The sequence below is a fragment of the Rhea pennata genome, chromosome 26 (assembly GCF_028389875.1).
Source record: "Rhea pennata isolate bPtePen1 chromosome 26, bPtePen1.pri, whole genome shotgun sequence".
Lineage (NCBI taxonomy): Eukaryota > Metazoa > Chordata > Aves > Rheiformes > Rheidae > Rhea > Rhea pennata.
This window is the reverse complement of record NC_084688.1, coordinates 2784842-2803477: the sequence shown is the minus strand read 5'-3', so window position 1 is coordinate 2803477 and position 18636 is coordinate 2784842. Positions and strand designations below refer to the sequence as shown.

Genomic DNA, 18636 nt, shown 5'->3' with positions numbered 1-18636 from the left:
CAATAAATGTGAGCATCTGATGTGCGATGAAACAAATGAGGCTGATAGCAGGCAGTAGCTATTAACACACCAGTTTTAGACTTAAGATTCCCAAAGCACAGTGAAGTATTACTGACCTGGCTATCCAGTTCATTTTATTTTTTTATGGGTTAATTGCTCTGCCATTTCCCCTCACTTTACAGGAAGCACAAATAAGCTTTCCCAGATGTTCAGAGCTCTTTTTGTAGGAACCCCTCCCAAGACCAGATAGCCTCAGAGGTGGTAGCTGTCTGTAACACTATACAGAATTCTCTTTAAATTAAACAGGAAATAAGCACGCCTTGTGCATCATCTCCTCTGCCAAGGCAAGAATTTTCTGCTACATGTAACCTGCTGTCTAGGATGCAGCTTGGCACAGCTGGCATCTAGGTCGACAGCTGAGCCCTCACTACAGTAGCAACAGACAAAGTGGCTCCAGTCCTTCCCATTGCATGGTTACATGTTCCCAAGTCAGCCTGGCTGAAGACGTAGGATTTTTCCTTTCTTGTTCTGCGAATAAGTCTTGCCCTGGGTTCTTTCTGGTTTCAAAACCACATTTCTCCAAACAGTCTCATTGACCGTTTTTAGCACAAGTCAAAATTCTTCTCAGGTGCTAATATTCCTAGTCCCCTCAACAGGGTGCAAACAGCTATTAAGAATGAAGAAAGAGTAGTTACAGTACCCCGTTTATATCTCAAAGGAGGTTGCAACTATGCTGCAGAGGCTTTAACACACAAGAGCTGCATTAATTCAATTACCTAAAGCAGATAACCAGACAAGCTTCCAAAATGGTCACCTTCCTACCTTTCTTAAAGGTATAGCAGTTTTACCACAAAGACCAAGATTCACACTGGATTTTCGAATTTCTTCACAGCATGCTCTCATCTTTAAGATAAGTGAAGTATGTAACTCTTGGGGAAGAAATACAACTGAGCTGAGGACCTCTGTGTTGACTCTTTGTGCTTGGAAGAGGCTCACAAATGTGACCTTGAAGCCAGCTCTTCTTTGTGAAAGAAGAGAGGATATGGCAGTACATACCCTTGCATATCTAGTGGTAATTTAGTATCCAAATGCTATTAATACACTCCAATCTTAAGGCATTCACTTGCACCCATCACCTTTTCAGCATAGTCTTTCAGCTGCAAGAGAAACACAGTATTTTCAATAGTGCTACAGGGAGAAAACAATGCTTTGTCCACTCACACAGAAGTATTTGCTTTACTAAGGCAATGCTTGTTGGGATTTTTGAGATTTTGGATAGATTTGACACAGATTATTGTATTCATAGAGCTGCAGTTTGAGTTGTTCAGACACCCCTCCTCTCTCATCTAGCTGACTTTACATTAGTTGCCCTCTCCTCCCCACCACTGTTTCATATTCCCCCTTCTACTTTACGTATGGGTGCCCATATACCTATGATATGCCTCTCTTGAATCAGTACACCAGCTGCCCCAAGGATTTCCCCACACTGGACTAGAATATAAGGAAAAAAAAATAAAGCCACCAGTTCATTTAGAGAAATCTTTTCTTTAATTGTCAGTCTGGAACGTTCTGATGGAAGCAGACTCAAACCACAGAGGACAGAGCGATGGAAGCCACAGCCAGGGCCAGAAGCTGTCACATAGCAAAGAGGATAAGGAATGCCACCATCAAACAGAAGAGACCCATAGCCTCAGACAGGGCAAAGCCCAGGATGGCATAAGAGAAAAGCTGCTGCTTGAGGGATGGATTCCTGTATATAATACAAGGGGTTGGGGAGAAAGAGAGAGAGAAATGGATTCACAGTGAGGGAAAAAAACAAAACAACCAAACAAAAAACCCACATCCGGTATCACATAAAACCAGGATTATCCCATACAGGTAATTTATTTTGTAGCACAGACCAGATTTATGGCAGGAAGCCATCAGTTGGAATGGGGAACCCATTTTTTCCCTCTGGTTTTAATGATTGCCAGTGGACATGTCAAACCCTGAAGGCTTGTTTTACCTGACCTGCCAGTACCAAGCAACAGTTCCTGCTAATCACTACTGCTTCATTTCTTCTAGAGGCAGGCAAAGCTCCACAGAGCTGCTGCATCATTCAGAAATAAGTAAAGGGAGTTTAAAACAATCCAGGCACTTTCTTTTGCATTTTAATAGGATCACTGAGTATAAAAATCCTTTTATTTTCCAGAGAGCACTGCTTGAGTTAGACACAATGGTTGCATATACATACTAATGCAAAATTGAAAATATACCCCAGAAAAGGATCTACTAATCTACCAAACTGACTGCTGGAAGGGGAGGGGGAAATCAAGCCAGCTTGACATCTTGCTTACCTGGCATAGCCAATGATCAAGCTGCCAAACACTGTCCCAATACCTGCTCCTGAACCAGCCACCCCAACCGTGGCAGCACCAGCACCAATGAACTTTGCAGCAGTGTCAATATCCCTGGAAACAGCACTGGTCTGGAATTCCCGGCGGCTCAGCTGTGGATGGGAAACACCAGCTAGCTGTGGGATACAGGAGAAAAGACATGGTAATGACACACTTGTGTTTTATTTAAAAAATAATCAATAAAAAATAAAAATCACTATTTCTCCTCTAATCAAGGCAGAACAAGATCAACCAAACCTGCTAAACCATCACTGATTCGGGCTAGAAGCTATGCCCCTTTACCAAACAGCCTCTTGAAATACAGACTTACTTTTCCATCTCAGTATAAACCATGAAATATCACAGAGAGTAAACACAGAAATACTGGACCACATTTATTACACCAGACTCTTACCTGTACAGTCTGAATCTCAGGCCTGCTGAAAACAGACACCGAAACTGGCCTGGCCAGAGCCCTGGAACAGCACCGGAACTGCAGCAGAGCACAGGCAATTAACTGTCAGTTAGAAGCCTCTATACAATCCCTCAAAAAAGAGCAGTTGTCATAGGAACAAGTCTTAGAAATTTTTGAAAACATCTCAAGAGTGAAACAGCATTAGAAAACAAAAAGTACATGCAAATTTAGGATACTTCTAGTTTAGCTAGTTGGACTAAATCTCCAGACAATTTTGCAGCAGACCACACACTGCAGCACCACAAGGATCATGTCTACTGTACCAGAATTTAGTCATTATTACAACTCCATGCATTTTATTGCTAATTCCACACTTTGAGAGAGGAAGGTGATTGAGTACCTCTGACATATAGGTTAGCATATCTCTGCAGGAGCCCTTGGGCTTACACTACCAAGCACGCCAACTAAAATGGTCGGGACTGCCCTCAGGTCACCAGAGGTGACCTTGCTTCCCCTCCTTATTAAAGCCATAGCAAAACAAACCCACATGACCCCACCACGGTTTAAGGGTGCCCGGGACAGCATTTTGAACAAAGCACCAAGAAAAAAAAAAAAAAAAAAAGAGAGAGAGAGAAAAGAAAAGAAAAAAAAGACTTCCCAAGCCCACCCCACATCGCCATTGCCTGCCACTCCGATAAAAGGTCACTTACCAGAGCTGGAGAGCCGAGGAGAGCCACAGGAGTCTGCATTTTGGTTAGTCTATTAGAAAATGAAAAAAAAAGGGGGGGGGGGTGTAGGAATAAGAAAAGCAGGAAGTAGGAACCCTGGAGCTGCAGCCACGGGCACGCAGGCCCTGAGACCGGCCCGGGGCCGCCGCGGGCCCGGATTCACACACACACATCCTCCCCGCGGGGCGGCCGCCCCTCACCGCGACGGGGCGAAGGGCGCCACGCCGCCCGGGCCCGGCGGAGCTCCACCCCCGGCCCCGATCCCGGCTCCGATCCCGGTCACGATCCCGGCCCCGAGGGGCTGCGGCTGCGGCCGCGCCGCGGGCCCCACCTGTGCGCGCGGCGGCGGCGGCGGCGGCGGCGGCGGCTCTGACAGGACGCGGCCCCCCCCTCCCCCAGCACCGCTCACCTTGCCGTGTCCCCCCGCGTCCTCCACGCCCATTGGCTGCGGCCGCGCGCGCCGCGCTGCACCCTGGGGCAACGTCCGCGCTCGCCATTGGCTGCCGCCGAGCGGCAGGATCCGGGACGCGGGGCCGGGGCGAGGGGAAGGCAGTACCGCCGCGCCGCGCCGCGCTGCCATTGGGCGCCTGCTTTAACTCCCTGCCCGCTGGTTGGCTGGCGGCATGGAGGTCCTCCAAAGGACCGTGAGGCGTGTGGAGCCGCTCCTCGCTCCGCTTCTGATCATAGAGACTACCGCGCGGGGCGGAACCGGGGCGGCGGGGGCGGCCCGGCCCGGCCCGCCGAGGCGTCTACCGCGTGCTCGGGCGGCTCGTGCTTTGCTCGACACGCAGCGGCAGCAGTTGGAGGCCGCCTGAGGGGGTCCTTCGTTATTATTATTATTATATATTTTTTACGCGTCTCCGGTTTGTTGGGTCTATTAAAGCGCCCAGAGAAAGCCCGCGGGAAGGCCCCGTCGCCGCTTCCCCCCCCCCCCCCGAGCTGTTCTCCTTGGGAGGGGGTGGGGGGCGCCGGTAACGGCGGTATCGGGGCGGGGGGGGGGGGGGCAGAGCGAACTACAAGTCCCATCAGCGCCGGGCCGGGGGGGCTCCGCCTTTTCCTGCCCCCCCCCCCCCGCCTCCTGTCGCCGCCCCGCGCGTTTGCAGCGGTGCCTCTGGGTGAGTTGAGCCGGTGAAGGGGGGGGGGGGTCCCGTCCCCACCGGAGCCTCACGGCACGGGGGGCAGGAAAGGAAGGGCACTGGGGGGGGGGAGCGGGGCCGCCCCGCTGCGCAGCGGCGGCGCCGCTTTCGCTTCCTGCCGGAGCCCGGGGCCTTCCGCAGCGCTGCCGGGGTCCCCGGACCGGCGGGCGGCCCGGAGCCCTCCCCGCTGCTGCCGCTGCCGCCGGGGAGCGGGGCCGGGACGCCCCCCCCCCCCGCGCTGGGGCTGTGGCCGCACCTTGGTCTCGTTCGGGAAAAGGAAACTCACTTTTCTCTGCGTTTTCGGGACCGTTTCCTATAGTTTCGGGACAGAAAACGAAAGGAAAAAAAGCAAGAAAAGGGGGGGGGGGGGAAGCAAAGGGGTGGGGGGAAGAAAACCCAACATCCTAGCAGCACTTTCGGAGAGGGGCTGGGCAGCCGAGGTGGGAGGAAGTCCGATGGGTTATTTATTCTGCCCTGCTCTCTGTGCCCGGTGTAAGAATATCCCGTTAGCTCAGCGCCGGGCCGGGGCTGCCCGCAGAGGGGCGGCTGTCACCAGCTCCCCGGGCAGCGGCAGCCTCCTCTCCTCCTTCCCTTGCTGAAGTCTTAAGAGCTGTTCGCATAACAAGTTGCAAAATTTGAACGTTATTAAAATGTGCTCTCCCTCTACTTCTTGTCTTTTCTCCTCCCCCCCCCCCCCCCCCCCCCCCCGGGAGTGAACTGGCACACCAATCAGTTCTCTGCCTGGGCATCAGGTTTACTTTTCTTCAAGATTGCAATTATTTTCTCCAAAGCCAGCATTTTTTTACAGCACAATGCAATTTTGCTACATCCAGGCATTGACATTTCGTTTTCTTTCCAAGTTACTTTTAAGCCTTGTGGCAACTTGAGCTCGTGTCTTGTTCTGAAACTATGCAGTAACATGATTAAGGTGCTATCCTTTGATTTTTTTTTTCTATCTGATGGCTGACAGAGGTCCATACACATTCATAAGGCACATCAGGGTAGGAAAGATTGACATCAGCCAGATGAAGATTGTGGCTTAGATTAATCAGATGTAATTTCCTATGCTTTAGTGAGATAGCTAAAATTGAAACTGTGCGTCTGGATTTCCTGGGGTATTGAGCCATGTCCAGCCTGCCTAGGGTTGACTTGCCTTCTGCTTCCAGCAAGAATAATTCTCCAACCTCCCTAGGCAACATGCTTACAATGCTCTGTTATTGCTGTTTTTTCCAGCTGTGTGGTAACTTTTCATATCTGAATGCAGCCCCACAATACCCGTCTGTGTTTTTACCTGGTTTTCAGGCCATTCTTTGTCGCAGAATGCAGGTGACGTCCTTCTCAGTGACAATTAAAAAAAAGGTTCCAGTTCATTTCCATGTGAAACTCCTGGATTTAAGATGACCTTAAAAGCCAAAGGGCTGATTGTTTCAGATGAACTTTTTCCTTCTTTCTGAGGTCAAGACTCGCTCTCTGTTGCTGTCACTGAGATCAGCTGAGGTTCTGCTTTGGATTCCTGGAATTGAATTGTCTAGGATTGGTGGCAGGATTTTCTCAGCAGTGATCTGCCTCTTGTCAGGTTGCCAGCATTGAAGTCTGGCTGCCTGCAAGACATACTACGGAAGAGTGAAATTTAGTTTTCTGTTTCCAGTCTTGCCTAGGCTCTTGGAAATTTGCATACTGTTTTCTTAATAGATACCTTCCACGTAGATTTATGTGATCGCAATGTCACTACACAGTGAAAAGTTTTCTGTATAGATAACTCAGGCAAAACCTTTAATGCTATTTGTTGACCCTGCTGCCAACATATTCATTTCAATACTGAGAACTGCCTTGCAGTTTCACCGTAGCAGTCACGAGTAGCAAGGCTATAATAGCCTCCCGACACAGGTTTGTAAGACAGAACTGCGACTGCCTGCCTAACAGGATCTTCTCTGTGGTCTTCCATGGGAGCTGAGCTTAGCCAGGTACCTCTCTTCACTTGGAGCCAGAAAGATGAAGATGAAAGATGCTGTATTTGGAGGTCAAGACAGAGCATTGGCTTTGAATGCAGAAAACTGGGAGGCTGCTGAGTTTGTTTATTATCAGCATGAGTGTGGCTGGTGTGTCTTGCAACAGTCTGCAAGTGAAGGTAGAGCACGCTGGGGGTGAGACTGCAGGGTTCTCAGAGATTCCACTGTGAGTGATTGCAAGCTGTTACTTTGGCCTTGTATTACTTTCTGCAGGAGCATTTCATTGATGCAATAAACCTCTGCTCCTCTCAAGCAATATGTTAGTTTCTAGATTTTAGAACAGGTGATGCACCACTGCAGTAGCTTCCTAGTGGGGGTGTGCCTGGAGTGTCAAATCATATTACAACCACAGCACAAGGCTGCCTGTGGGGACAGCAGGCTTTTCAGCAGAGCTGCAAGCACAGGATCTCACCAGGAGGCATACATGCTCCAGCTGCTCCCAGGCTCTGCTGCCTCTCTCCCATGGAGCACAGCAGCAGGACAGTCAGCGGTGGCTGGTCCATGCTGTCCCGCACAGGGGAGAGGTTGCGATGCCACGCCAGCAGCGTGAGAGCTCCAGGTGCTGCAGCTGGGAAGCAGTGGTCAAATGTATGAGATTCACACATAATGCATGAAGCTTGACAGCTGGGTCTGATAGAGGATGCCTACCCTGCAGACTGTGCAAGCTGCCGTGGATGTCGTGAGCTGCCTGAACACCACAGTTGGACTCCAGCAAGTTCACGAGCCTTCTGTGTGCATGCAGGGGCTTTCAGACATTACAGCTACGTCATTCACAAGCTTTCCATCCTCATACCCTTCAGTGATACAACTGTGTTGGCAGCCTCTGAAGATTAGATAATCTCCTTACTCTTTCCTCTTGCAGACCTCCATAATGGATGAGACCTCAGATGAACCTCCCACTTCTGGTGTCCTCTTAGACAACTGTCATTTCTCCCAGGTCATCTTTAATAATGTGGAGAAGTTCTATGTTCCCGGAGGAGACTTAACCTGTTATTATACACTCACAAACAACATTGCTCCTCGCAGGAAGGACTGGGTGGGCATTTTCCGGGTAAGTGAATTCTGTGAAACCAAACGTATCTAGTATGAGAAGGTAGGAGCCAGCAGAGACAAGTAGCTTGGCATCTGCTTATTTCACACTTGATCCCTAAGAAAAGATTTAGGACTTTGGTAGAGCAGGTAAGGGATTTTTTTCAATATGCTTGTGTAATGGAACATCTTTATTGCACCTAGGGACGAAGTACCAGACCTGTTGTTACCTTGGGGAAAGCAGAGTTCTTCATTTTCATGCCACATGAAAGGCTATCCCAACTTCACTTTGCAATTAGCACAGCTTCAAGGCTGATCAAACAGACTGATTCCTAGAACCAGTGGAGAATAACTACATCGTAGACCATTCTGACACCATGCTTTCCAACATATTTCTTACTTCAGTGCTCCCCTGACCCGTATACACTCATGGAATAAACTGGCAAACAGCTCTGATTGTCCTTTTATGCATAGGCAACAACTCTATGTTAGGAGAGCAATGCAAAAGTCCTGCCATTAACTAGGTGGAAATATACTGCCTGTTATCACCTGTCCTCTAGAATATCTCCATATTCCACCTGTCCCCGTAGGATAAATGTGAACTTTGTGATGCTGTGTAACAAGTTTGCTGTTGTAGGTGGGATGGAAAACAACCCAGGAATACTACACGTTCATGTGGGCTCCTCTGCCCAGTGGTGTCAGCGGTGATACTGCAGCACAGCAACAGATCCAATTCAAAGGTCAGTGGGGAAACTGGGCTGCCCGGGGAACGTGTGTGCACATGCACAACAGCCACACACGCAGAGTCCTTACCCAGATCACTCTGGATACTGTTAATGAGCACTGCATGCAGAGTTACAGAACATCTGCAGTACTGTGCTTAGGTAAACTTATTTCAAAGAACTGGAGTGATAAATCACTCCTATTATAATAGCCGCAAAATGTCCAATCTGTAAAGTTCTACTATCTCAATTGAGTGATATTGTTTGTGTTCTTGTCACTGGCACAAAGAATTACTCATGGTGCTGGAACAATATTGAACTAGGATTTCTCAGTTTTCTTAGATTCAGATTTTCTGTGTTACGTATCTGAGAAGCCTGTATAAATAAAGACCCATTTGATGGGGTGGTTGTGTTTGTTTGAAGCTTACTACCTACCCAAAGATGATGAATACTACCAGTTCTGCTACGTTGACCAGGATGGAGTGGTTCGTGGAGCCAGCGTACCTTTCCAGTTCAGAGCAGAGACTGAGGATGATATTCTGGTGGTTACCACACAGGTATGCCTTCTCTGTTCTTTCCTGCTTTTGTCTTTTATTAGCACATGCTCATTGCTAATATGGAACGATCCAGTAAATAGGATGTGGAGCTGGAACCAAGCAGACTTGGATTCTGTTCTTGACTTTGATACTGATCTGCTGCACAAATTCAGCACTTTCTGTTTCTCTACTTGCCATTTGTCAGACTAGTATACTCAGCCTGAGAGCACTTTGCGTTGGGGAGTGCCTTAGTATGTATTGTTCTGGGGCATTTTAAATATTTTAAAATGAAAATACAGTTTTCATGGAAGCAGTCTTCCATTAGATGGGAGTAAAAGCATGCACACTGGCAATAACTGACATGACGTGAAGACTCTTACTTTGCATTCTTGTATGTAGCCTTATCCTTTGTTAATGACTATGCAAACACTTCTTCCATGGGCCTAATCTTACAAACTGCAAAAATACCCAGCCCTCTGCTTCCACTGACTTCTGTGGACACAGAAGGTCTTGCGCACCTGAAAAGACCAGGTGTGCTGTGTGTTCAGGATTCAAGGACTGGGTTCATGGTCAGGTTTGGACAGACAGGAGGTAGAATGAAGAAGCAGTCTGGTCCCTGATGGTAGTAAAGCATGGGCAGGTACAAGGTGTTGTCTTTTGCAAGCTCTTCATGCTGGGCTATTTGGAACGTAGCTTTTCACCGCTTCCATTATGACTGAACAACTCTGTTGCTTGCCAGGGAGAAGTAGAAGAGATTGAACTACAAAACAAAAATTTGCTTAAAGAAAATGAGGAGCTGAAAGCAAGCTATACAAGTCTCCAGAAGCAGAATATGGATCTGCAGGAACAACTCAAGAAGAAAAAGGTACAAAAAAGTTTAATATATTAAGTCAGAGGCTTTAAGTCTGAAAGACAAAAACAGACTGAGTCAGGCCTTGCTCCATTGTACATTTCCAGGTGAAAATTAAAGGGAGAGATGCAAAGGAGAGATTTTCCTCCTTCAGATGGGCTGCCTAGAAGTCTTGCATCAGAGAGGTTTTGCAGTTCCAGAGCAGGATGTTTGCTTGGGTTCCACTTAACTCTCATTGATCTGATTTTGATTTTCAGGAGCTGCAGAATGGTTTTGAGTCTCTAAAGAGCAACACAGAGAAATTGGAGCTGGAGCTGAATTCCCTGAAAAAAGAAAACAAACATCTCAAGGAGAAGGATAGCTGCAGAGAGACAGAACTGCACCAGTAAGTGTATTTACAGCATACCTCAAAACAGGAGTTTGTGTAAGCACCTTGCCTTTGTATGTTTAGTGTTCACGAAAGCCAGGGGCTGTGTGTCTACGGGTGTGCTAGCGCTAAGCTCCCGAGCAAGAGTGTGAGCAACTCTCTAGGGCTTGGATTTACATTCAGATGAACCAAACCTCAGAAAAAGTGGCAACAACTGAACAAAACTGACTCTTGGAATGAATCCAAGAGTTGCAGGTGCTTGGGTTTCTCTGTAAGCTTGCGTAGGCGACCCTAGGCTGTGGAGCTCTTCCAGGATTCACAAGGCCTCAGTTAATTTTGCACAAGCAAACAAGACTTTGGAAGCCCCCCAGCATTCACACAAATAAGGTTTACTTCATTTCAGTCTCAGTGAGGATAACCTGAGCTTTTTATTAGGTCTGGAAATGTAGACTGCTAGTTTTGCCTACCAAAGTGTGATATTGGGAACATGGGTTGTTAAAAATACGGTTATTTTGATTTGTTCTGAGTAGACTCAAAGAGCAAATTCAGAATGTGACCTCTGAAAAGGAACGCCTGGAAACCAGACTGAAAACAGCCCTGGATCACCTGGATCAGCTGCAGGTAGAAAACATACGGTTGCCTGCCTCTGCTTTTGTGAATTGTATCTGAGGGTCTCAGTTTGTCTCTGATAGAGAACTGAACAGTCTCAAACAAATATGTAGTGTCTGAATTCTTGTCCTGGTTACTTAGGGCCTTTAGGAAGAGGTTCACATGAAACCAGGAAACCTCAAGAAAGCTTATCTTAGAAGGGAAGGTAGGGAGGGATGTGCCAAGAGAAATTATAAGGATTCTTTTGTTTATTCCCTAAACACATCCCTGTTGCATAAAGGTTAAACTCACCAAGATAAGACTGTTGTTTACCTCCTGCTAGCTAAGGAACAGGTACATAAAACGATGGGTCAGAAAACAGTTCTGTTTTGAAAAACGTTCTAAAATCATGTAAAATACTTGGGTGAAAACAAGACGTCTTGCGGGAAGGTATCTGAAGGGAGAAGGTAGACTGAAAATAGCTTGGTTGCTAGGCCTGGGACCTGGGAGACCCAGAACAGTATGGTATCTATCTGCCCATAGAGTCTTTATTCTCCTCTTCTTTCTCTGACTTCCCAGATTAGAAGTGTCATTTTGAAATTCAGAAAGCTCTTCAAAGAATATATGAATGAATACTGTGTTCTGATGAATATGTCAGATTCAGTATATCCCCCTGTAACTAGTCCAAGTTTCTACAATGTTTTTGATGGAAAAAAGTTAGCAAAAAAAAAAAAAAAAAAAGAGCAGCCATGGCTCATGGAGCTTTGCTATGCTGTGTTTTGTGCAGCAAAAAAGCACCTGTTATTCTCACTCATCACTTTTTTTAAAAAAAATAAACTTTCTGTACATTCTTCTTTCTCCTTAGTCTCAGGTGTTGAATTACGAGAAAGAAGTGGAAAACTTGGCTCGCCTGGACCTTGACAAGACCGAGCAGCTTGAAAGTTTGAAGGAAGAGAATCGCCAGTTGCACATCACTGTAGCTGAACAGGTAAAGCCCGAGTGTCTTGGTGCTTGGGGAAGCCAGGGCAGCGACACTTAGAGGTGTCCTTGGCAATGAGCAGGTATAAATATTGCTCAACCTTATGGAAGGTCACACAGAGAAAGAGGACTCTCCATGGTGACGTTGGTGTATGATTGTGTGGACACACAGCCTGACAGGTTCTTATAGTACACAAATACGTTTTAGGTTTGGAAGAAACACCTGTATTACTAGATTTTGTAATTCTGATTCTCTGAAGCAAGAAAATTCAATTTCTGCCTTCATCTCTCTAGAATCAATTCCAGGGATGTTCATCCCTGGAGTGATACAAAATAGCTCAGGTATTTAGTTGACTGCAAATTAGTGCAGTCACTACCAAAATTGTTCCAAGACTGGAACTTATGTGTAAATCCAATAAGTTATTCTAAATCTGCCCCAGTCCATATGCCATTAATTTTACCTCCAACAGGAAGCTGACTTGTAACAGGTGTGAGATAGCAGGCTTCTTAGTCTTCTCTCTATTTACGTTTCTGTCCCTTTCTCATCTTTAATATCTAAGATTTGGCATTTATTAATCAGTAAAAAAATCAGACCAATAAAAAATGTTCTGACCAAAACAAGCTATAAACAGTTCGAAGTTTCTGTTCTACAGTCTGGTGCCCTGACCCACATTTCTGATACCTCTTTTCTTTGATATTACCTTTGCATCTCTGCCTGTGCAAATCTGGGATTCTGTGCAGAGGGAGCGCAAGGAGCTTGAACGTGCCCTGGAGAACTTGAAGGAGACAGAGGCCAGCCTGTCACATTTTCTACAGAATGAGCAGGTGCCTGGCATTTCTGTGGCTGCAGCTGGGGAAGACGGGCCCAAAGGCATTGAGCACAAAGCTCTGCTGTGTTGTACATAAACTGCCATTACCAGTGCAGGAGAGTTAACATTTGCTTAAAGCACTGACAGCCAACCTTTTACAATTTGCAGAAGCTTCCTAGTTTCCCAGTGATGTTGCAGGTGACTATATCAGAAACTTAAGCTTATGGACAGGAGGTTTACTTTTCTTAAGTAACTTCTGCAGACCTCTTATAAGTAATCCACAACTCCAGTGTTGAAAATCACTCACTGAAGGAATGTGAAGGATATAAAAGAACAAAAGAGTAGCATTTCTTTCTGCTGAAGGAACCATGATTTGCAGTGGCTGAGGCCATTCACATCATCTTTAGTCTGCTGCCCTGAGTCACCTTCTAAAGGTGCTTCTGTCTGTATGTGCTATTCAGGAAGCTGTTGGAGGCAATGCTCTGGCTCTGGCATTGAAAATCAGATGCCTAAAATAGATGATGTGATTACCTCTGCTGTGATGCCAAATGTTTGGGATTCCTAGAGTGATACTTTGACTGCAGAATCCTTAAGTATTCTAGCTTATCTAATTTACTGATTTAATTCAAGAGTCAACTACAAGATTAATTCCTAAGGATGTACTAGCAATCCACAGTCAATGCAAGTCTCACAGTCCCAGGAAACCCGGCAGTCTGAGAGCTCTCACCTGTCCGGGTGCATTTTTCAGCTTTAATTGTTCCTTTCCTTCAATATCTCCATTTGTACGACCATCTCCTTTAGGGGTCACATATCATCTCTCATACCGTAATGAAAATACAGAACTTAAGTGAATGTTGATACGGAGATATCCCAGGCTACAAATTATGAAATGATAAGACTCATATTGAAAGTGAAGGTTTATTTGTTGGTAATGAATGCAGCAGGGCAGCTAATATATGTCAACCGTGCTGAAAGCTCTCATAGTTTTTTGTTTGCTGATTTCCCACTATTCACCAAATAACACTGTTCCTTCACAGCACCAAAACCACGACTTAATGAAAGAACTTGAGGAGAAGAAACATTTGTTTCAGATTTTGCAGGCAAAAAAGAATGAAACTGATAAGGAAAATCAGGTGAGAATTTGGCACAGCTCCCTTGTCCTTCTCCTGAATTGAATATGATATAAATCTCTCAGTCTGTTATTCGGTTCCATTAACCCTGCTACCAGATGGATCACTAATTGTGCCTGCACATGGACCATCACCTAAACCCAGGCTGCTCTGCTGTTCATGTGCATGTACAAATGACTGTGCTTAGACTCAGTGTATTGTTGCTACTACCCCTGCACAGCCTAAAAGGAAGAGTCCAAAAACTTGCACCTTTTTTCCAGTCCATATTAGCAAGTTTTTCAAAAACTCCTTATGTTAACTCTGACACCTCTGAAGTGAATGGACTTATTTGTTTAAATGAATATAGTCTTTTCATTCAATCTAAACAGTGATTCTCATTTTTGTTCCTTACTCTGCTATTTTCTACAGGACTTCAGGATCGTGTTTTATCTTTTAAAATACATTACTCTATTGTGCTTATCTTGTCTGCCTTCCCAACAGGCCACAGTATAGATCTTTTCACTTCCTTACCTCACCTTCTTATTCCACCAGACAGGACAAATACTGATCTACCTAAAAGGAGCTATAGAGCTATTCTGATTCTGGTACAAGAGGATCTATATTAGTGCAGATTATGACTTCTGTCTGAAATGGGCCCCAGAGCTTCTGGAAATTCTTTCTGACTTTCTGTCTCTGTGCAGGAACTAAAGGAAGAGAATTATGCCCTCTTGAGACGTCTCTCACAGACTGCAGACGTTTCTTCCTCCTCTGCTGTTTCAACATCTCAACACCAAATTTCACCTCCTGCAATGGGAAGTCTTGTGTTTGGAAATCCCTACTATGGTAAGGTTACTTGGCATTCTGTCCGAAAGTACAAGTCCATCTAAAATCAAATCTACTCCTATCCTTACCTCTAAGAAAGTGAACCTTAGTGGGAGAACTGGGTTAGAATCAGAAGTAACTGAAGAATTAATGGATTTGGACTTACAAAAATAATTTCCACCTGCACATACTGATGATACGTTTTTTTCTCTACTGTTTTGACCTTCTTCTGGCTACCACAATAGAGTTTGTATGTGCAGGAAAATACTTCTATGCTTTTGCATAACTTCTAAGAGGAGGAACTTTGTCCTCTCTTGTCATCAGAGGGACCACAAGTACGTGGCAATAAGAGTCTCATCAACTTATCTTCCCTCTCAGATTGAATGCTTGTAGAAAATAAATTCTTAGCAGCACCTCAGTGCAGCTTTGTATATGTGCAAATGACTTGACAGCTGCAAAATACTGCCAGGTGTTAAAGTTGACTTGAGTGATCAGCTGTCTGCTCATTTTCTGCCAAGAGACACACCTATTAGCTAGTTTATTCAGCTGTGAGACAGCTAGTTCTGTGGCTTATGTCCAGTTTCCATAGTCCTAAATATAGAGGTCTAGATCAAGAGCCACATCCTCATGTTTCAAGAATTACTAGTTATCAGCACATTACATTGTTTTTCAGTCACCAGCACATTAATTTCTCTTTTTTTCCAGCTTCAGGAGCAAACCTAGAGGCAAGAGCTGCAGATGTAGTAAGTAATGTACTTTATGGACAGGAATTTGTGGTTTGAAATGAGAAGCTCCAAGTTAAGCTCTGTAGCCAATTGTCCACATACTATTCTAGTCCTGGTACAACAGTGGACAACAAAACGGAGCCATGTATACCTAACCTGTAAAATTAATAACAGTTATTTCTATTAATGAAGAGAAAGGAAATTGTTAACCTTAATCTTCAAGTACCAACCTTTGGCAGCATCTAATGTCAGACCATGCAGCAGGCAGCTGCTAGATACCTTATTTCATACTGGAGACGTGAACATGTGCTATGTAGGATGGAAAGTTAAGAGTGCATCTCAGAAGTTCTTGACTTGAAAGTGATAGTCAAAGAAGCCTGGAGACATTTGAAACTTCAGAGTATTAGAAATCAGAAAGACTTGAGTAGAACTGATGATTTCTGACTATTAAACCTTTCTTTTTCTTCCTTTTTTGAATACTAATGTAATGTTTTAACTGTCCTTATTTGCATTCAGGCTTCTATAAGGAAATGCCCCATGTGTGACGAGGTATTTCCTGAAGATATTGATACAAGTCAGTATGAGGCGCATGTGCAGAGCCACCTTCTGGAGTGTCCACTCTGCAATGAGACTTTTGAAAAGTCCAATAAGCAGGTGTTTGAAGATCATATTTATTGCCATGTCCTGGAATAATTCTGAATTCTCATCTGCTGTGTAGAATAGGTGGCAAAGTCCGCAGTATAAAATAGACCAGAATCATTCTATAGGCTTGATTCGTGCTAATAGAATCACCCAGACAAGACTGAATATGCCACTAGTACTGTAATTCTGAGCTTTCTGTTCCATGCAGCACGTGACCCAACACTTAAATTGGGTCAGACATCCATATCCTGAAATTGAATCAGCATCATCAACTTAAGTCTTCTGTCTTGAATCAAGTATATGTACTTGTTAATTGGTTACAATTCCTGTAATTATTAATTTAGCTGAATGTGGTATCAGTACTTCAGAACAGTCCGTGTAACCGTTCATCCAGGTTGGGCCAAGGAAAGAGATGTAGTGCAGCGGTTTTCTGTACTTGGTTGATACACCTCTATTATAACGGTTTTATTCTTTGATATAGCACTGTGATTACTAACCAAAGACCAGAAACATTGTATAATCCTTTAAGATCAGATTTTCAGTCTGCTCATCTTCTGGAATGCAGAATTAATTGCTAATGAATAAAAATAACTAAATAAAAATCAATTTTCCTCTCTTCTTTCACCCTCAGTCCTGAAAGAAGTGAAAGTTGTATATTTGTAACAAGACTCATTATCTGTTTGCAGAGGTAAAGGTCTAGCAGTGCCCATCCTTCTAGCAAAGCAGGCAGCATAGCTTGTTGTAGAGCATGGCACATAAATTGTTGTTTCTCTTCTCCATATGACCAGATTTACAGTGAATAGTAACAGTACAGTGAACAGTCAATCTGTGCTTGTGCAGTCAGTCTAACACTTGTTAGACTCATTAGAGAACATCCATCTCATAATGAGGAAACCCAGTGAAATGTCTGCAACTGGGAAGGCCACTATGGTATGGAGCCCATAGGAAAGCAGGAGCTGAATTGTCCTGACAGAGCAGAGCGTGTAAGGCCTCTTGATCAGAAACTGGACATCTTCCTTTAGAGGACATGATGAATCTGGATTATTTCTCTTTTATTTTTCTAAGCCTTCTTGATTTAACAAGAAGAACCTTTTCTCAAAACAAAACATTTTGATTCAATCTATTAAGTGCCTTGGGATATTACAGTGCTTTGTTCACAGATCATTCAGTTGCTATTTTTATTTCTGCTTTGGGGCTTGCAATTTATGACAAACATGAAAGGGTATAGTTTTATTATCTACCTGTATTAAGCTGTGTGTTTACTGCTGAATAGCCAAAGGAATAGGGAATCCTAACAAGTTTCTATAGAGTTTTAGTATCAAGAATAACAGAGACTTCAAAATGTTTACTGTTTTGATTTTACATGCATAAACTTTTTTATCAATCTAGGTTTAAATAGACTATTTCTGTACTATACTGGTAAGCACTATTTTAAAAAATCTGTAACAGAAAATAAGAGCAAACGAAAATAAAGCTATACTGAGAAAATCGTTCAGTATGTCTGTCTGTCCATTCTTAAAGAAATAAATCAAAAGAGTTGATGGGGTCATAAGGGAGCTATCTGCAAACTTTCAATTACTTTCTGAAGCTTCTGTCCAACAAAGTCCTTAAGCACACCTCTGAACACTTAGCATGTAACATGGTATTCCTATAGTTAGTGGGACTACTTCTGTTTAACAGAAAGCACGTATTTAAGTGCTTGATGCTAATGGCTCCTCACAGCATGGAAATATATCAAGAAGGTCAAAGGATAGTATGCAGTAACAAGAACAAACCAGGAAAGTAAAATGAGCTGTATGGGCCGTATTTGTCCTATCAGTTCCAAGCAGTACTGATCCAAAAACCTATGGCTGACTAAAACATTTGAATTTCTGTTCTGTCATAGGAACATTCTGTTTTTCAACACTTGAAAAAATACCCTGGACATTAAAACTTTTTAAAAAATATTTGGTATTGTGCAATCAAAATGTTTTGACATTATTGATTACCATGGTATAGCTCGACATTCCTGAAATGTTTTTATTGCAATTTTCACAACTGAAGATTCCATCAAAATGAAGCTTTCTTTTTTTTAATTGAATATTCATTTCCTCAGGAAAAATTTAAGTGTTTTTTACAGAAGCCGATCGAATGTGGAAAGACACCCAAGCAATGTTATTTAAAACTCTGGTAGTTGACCCAGTATCAGAATTAATAGACCTGTTTCCTTTCTGCTCTGTTACTAGCACTGGCTTCAACAGCTCATATCATAAACCCAAACCCGGCCACTTGGGGTTAGAGTTATGTCACGATCCCATCTATGCCTTGAGCTATGAGTGCCTGGTGTCAGTGCGCCGGAATTGCCTCACCATCGCTTTTACGCTGGCACCTATCATTTTCCGCTTGCCTGCTCCCATCATTTCTACAAATCTCTTTGAGGCCTATTTTGAGGCACAGGCCCTGTGACAGAGGCAGCTAGTGGGTGACCGGCAGGGGGGGTTAGACCACAATAAATCTCATCACGATGCTGACTTTTTAAAGTATTTTAAGTTGTATCATTTGTGTTCTGTAATAATGACACAGATTCAGGCTCCCAGGCATATACTCTGGCCTGATGCAGGTCATATCTTCCCTGTCGTGGGCAGCCAGGGACCAATTTATCCCTAAGCACAAATTACATCATATATTTTCTGACAAAGTTTTCATTTTGCCTGTAATTTACAGCACTATTTATGTTACTGCTGCATTTAGCCCTTGGAATCACAAGAGATTTCAATCCTATCTCAAGTTTATGGTTTAATACAGAAGTAGCTCAAA

General features: G+C 44.3%; 2 protein-coding genes across 4 annotated transcripts; one reads left to right on the top strand and one right to left on the bottom strand.

Annotated features, from left to right (window-relative positions):
* Positions 1 to 1525: 1525 nt before the first annotated feature.
* ATP5MC1 (ATP synthase membrane subunit c locus 1) lies at positions 1526 to 3962 on the bottom strand. 2 transcript variants are annotated; one of them, XM_062595676.1, is made up of 5 exons: positions 3928 to 3962; positions 3501 to 3549; positions 2791 to 2868; positions 2337 to 2512; positions 1526 to 1750 (listed from the first exon to the last, which is right to left on the bottom strand). In XM_062595676.1, the coding sequence occupies exons 2-5, from the start codon at positions 3537 to 3539 to the stop codon at positions 1636 to 1638; spliced, it is 408 nt and encodes a 135-aa protein (XP_062451660.1). In that variant the 5' UTR covers positions 3540 to 3549; positions 3928 to 3962; the 3' UTR covers positions 1526 to 1635. The 2 variants fall into 2 exon arrangements, with proteins under 2 accessions (XP_062451660.1, XP_062451659.1); XM_062595675.1 differs by having other exon boundaries at positions 3850 to 3939.
* Positions 3963 to 4545: 583 nt separating this feature from the next.
* On the top strand, positions 4546 to 17335 carry CALCOCO2 (calcium binding and coiled-coil domain 2). 2 transcript variants are annotated; one of them, XM_062595851.1, is made up of 13 exons: positions 4546 to 4633; positions 7526 to 7714; positions 8330 to 8432; positions 8838 to 8971; positions 9690 to 9815; positions 10058 to 10185; positions 10698 to 10788; positions 11621 to 11743; positions 12475 to 12558; positions 13580 to 13675; positions 14353 to 14494; positions 15179 to 15216; positions 15715 to 17335. In XM_062595851.1, the coding sequence occupies exons 2-13, from the start codon at positions 7535 to 7537 to the stop codon at positions 15889 to 15891; spliced, it is 1422 nt and encodes a 473-aa protein (XP_062451835.1). In that variant the 5' UTR covers positions 4546 to 4633; positions 7526 to 7534; the 3' UTR covers positions 15892 to 17335. The 2 variants fall into 2 exon arrangements, with proteins under 2 accessions (XP_062451835.1, XP_062451836.1); XM_062595852.1 differs by lacking the exon at positions 12475 to 12558.
* Positions 17336 to 18636: the final 1301 nt, after the last annotated feature.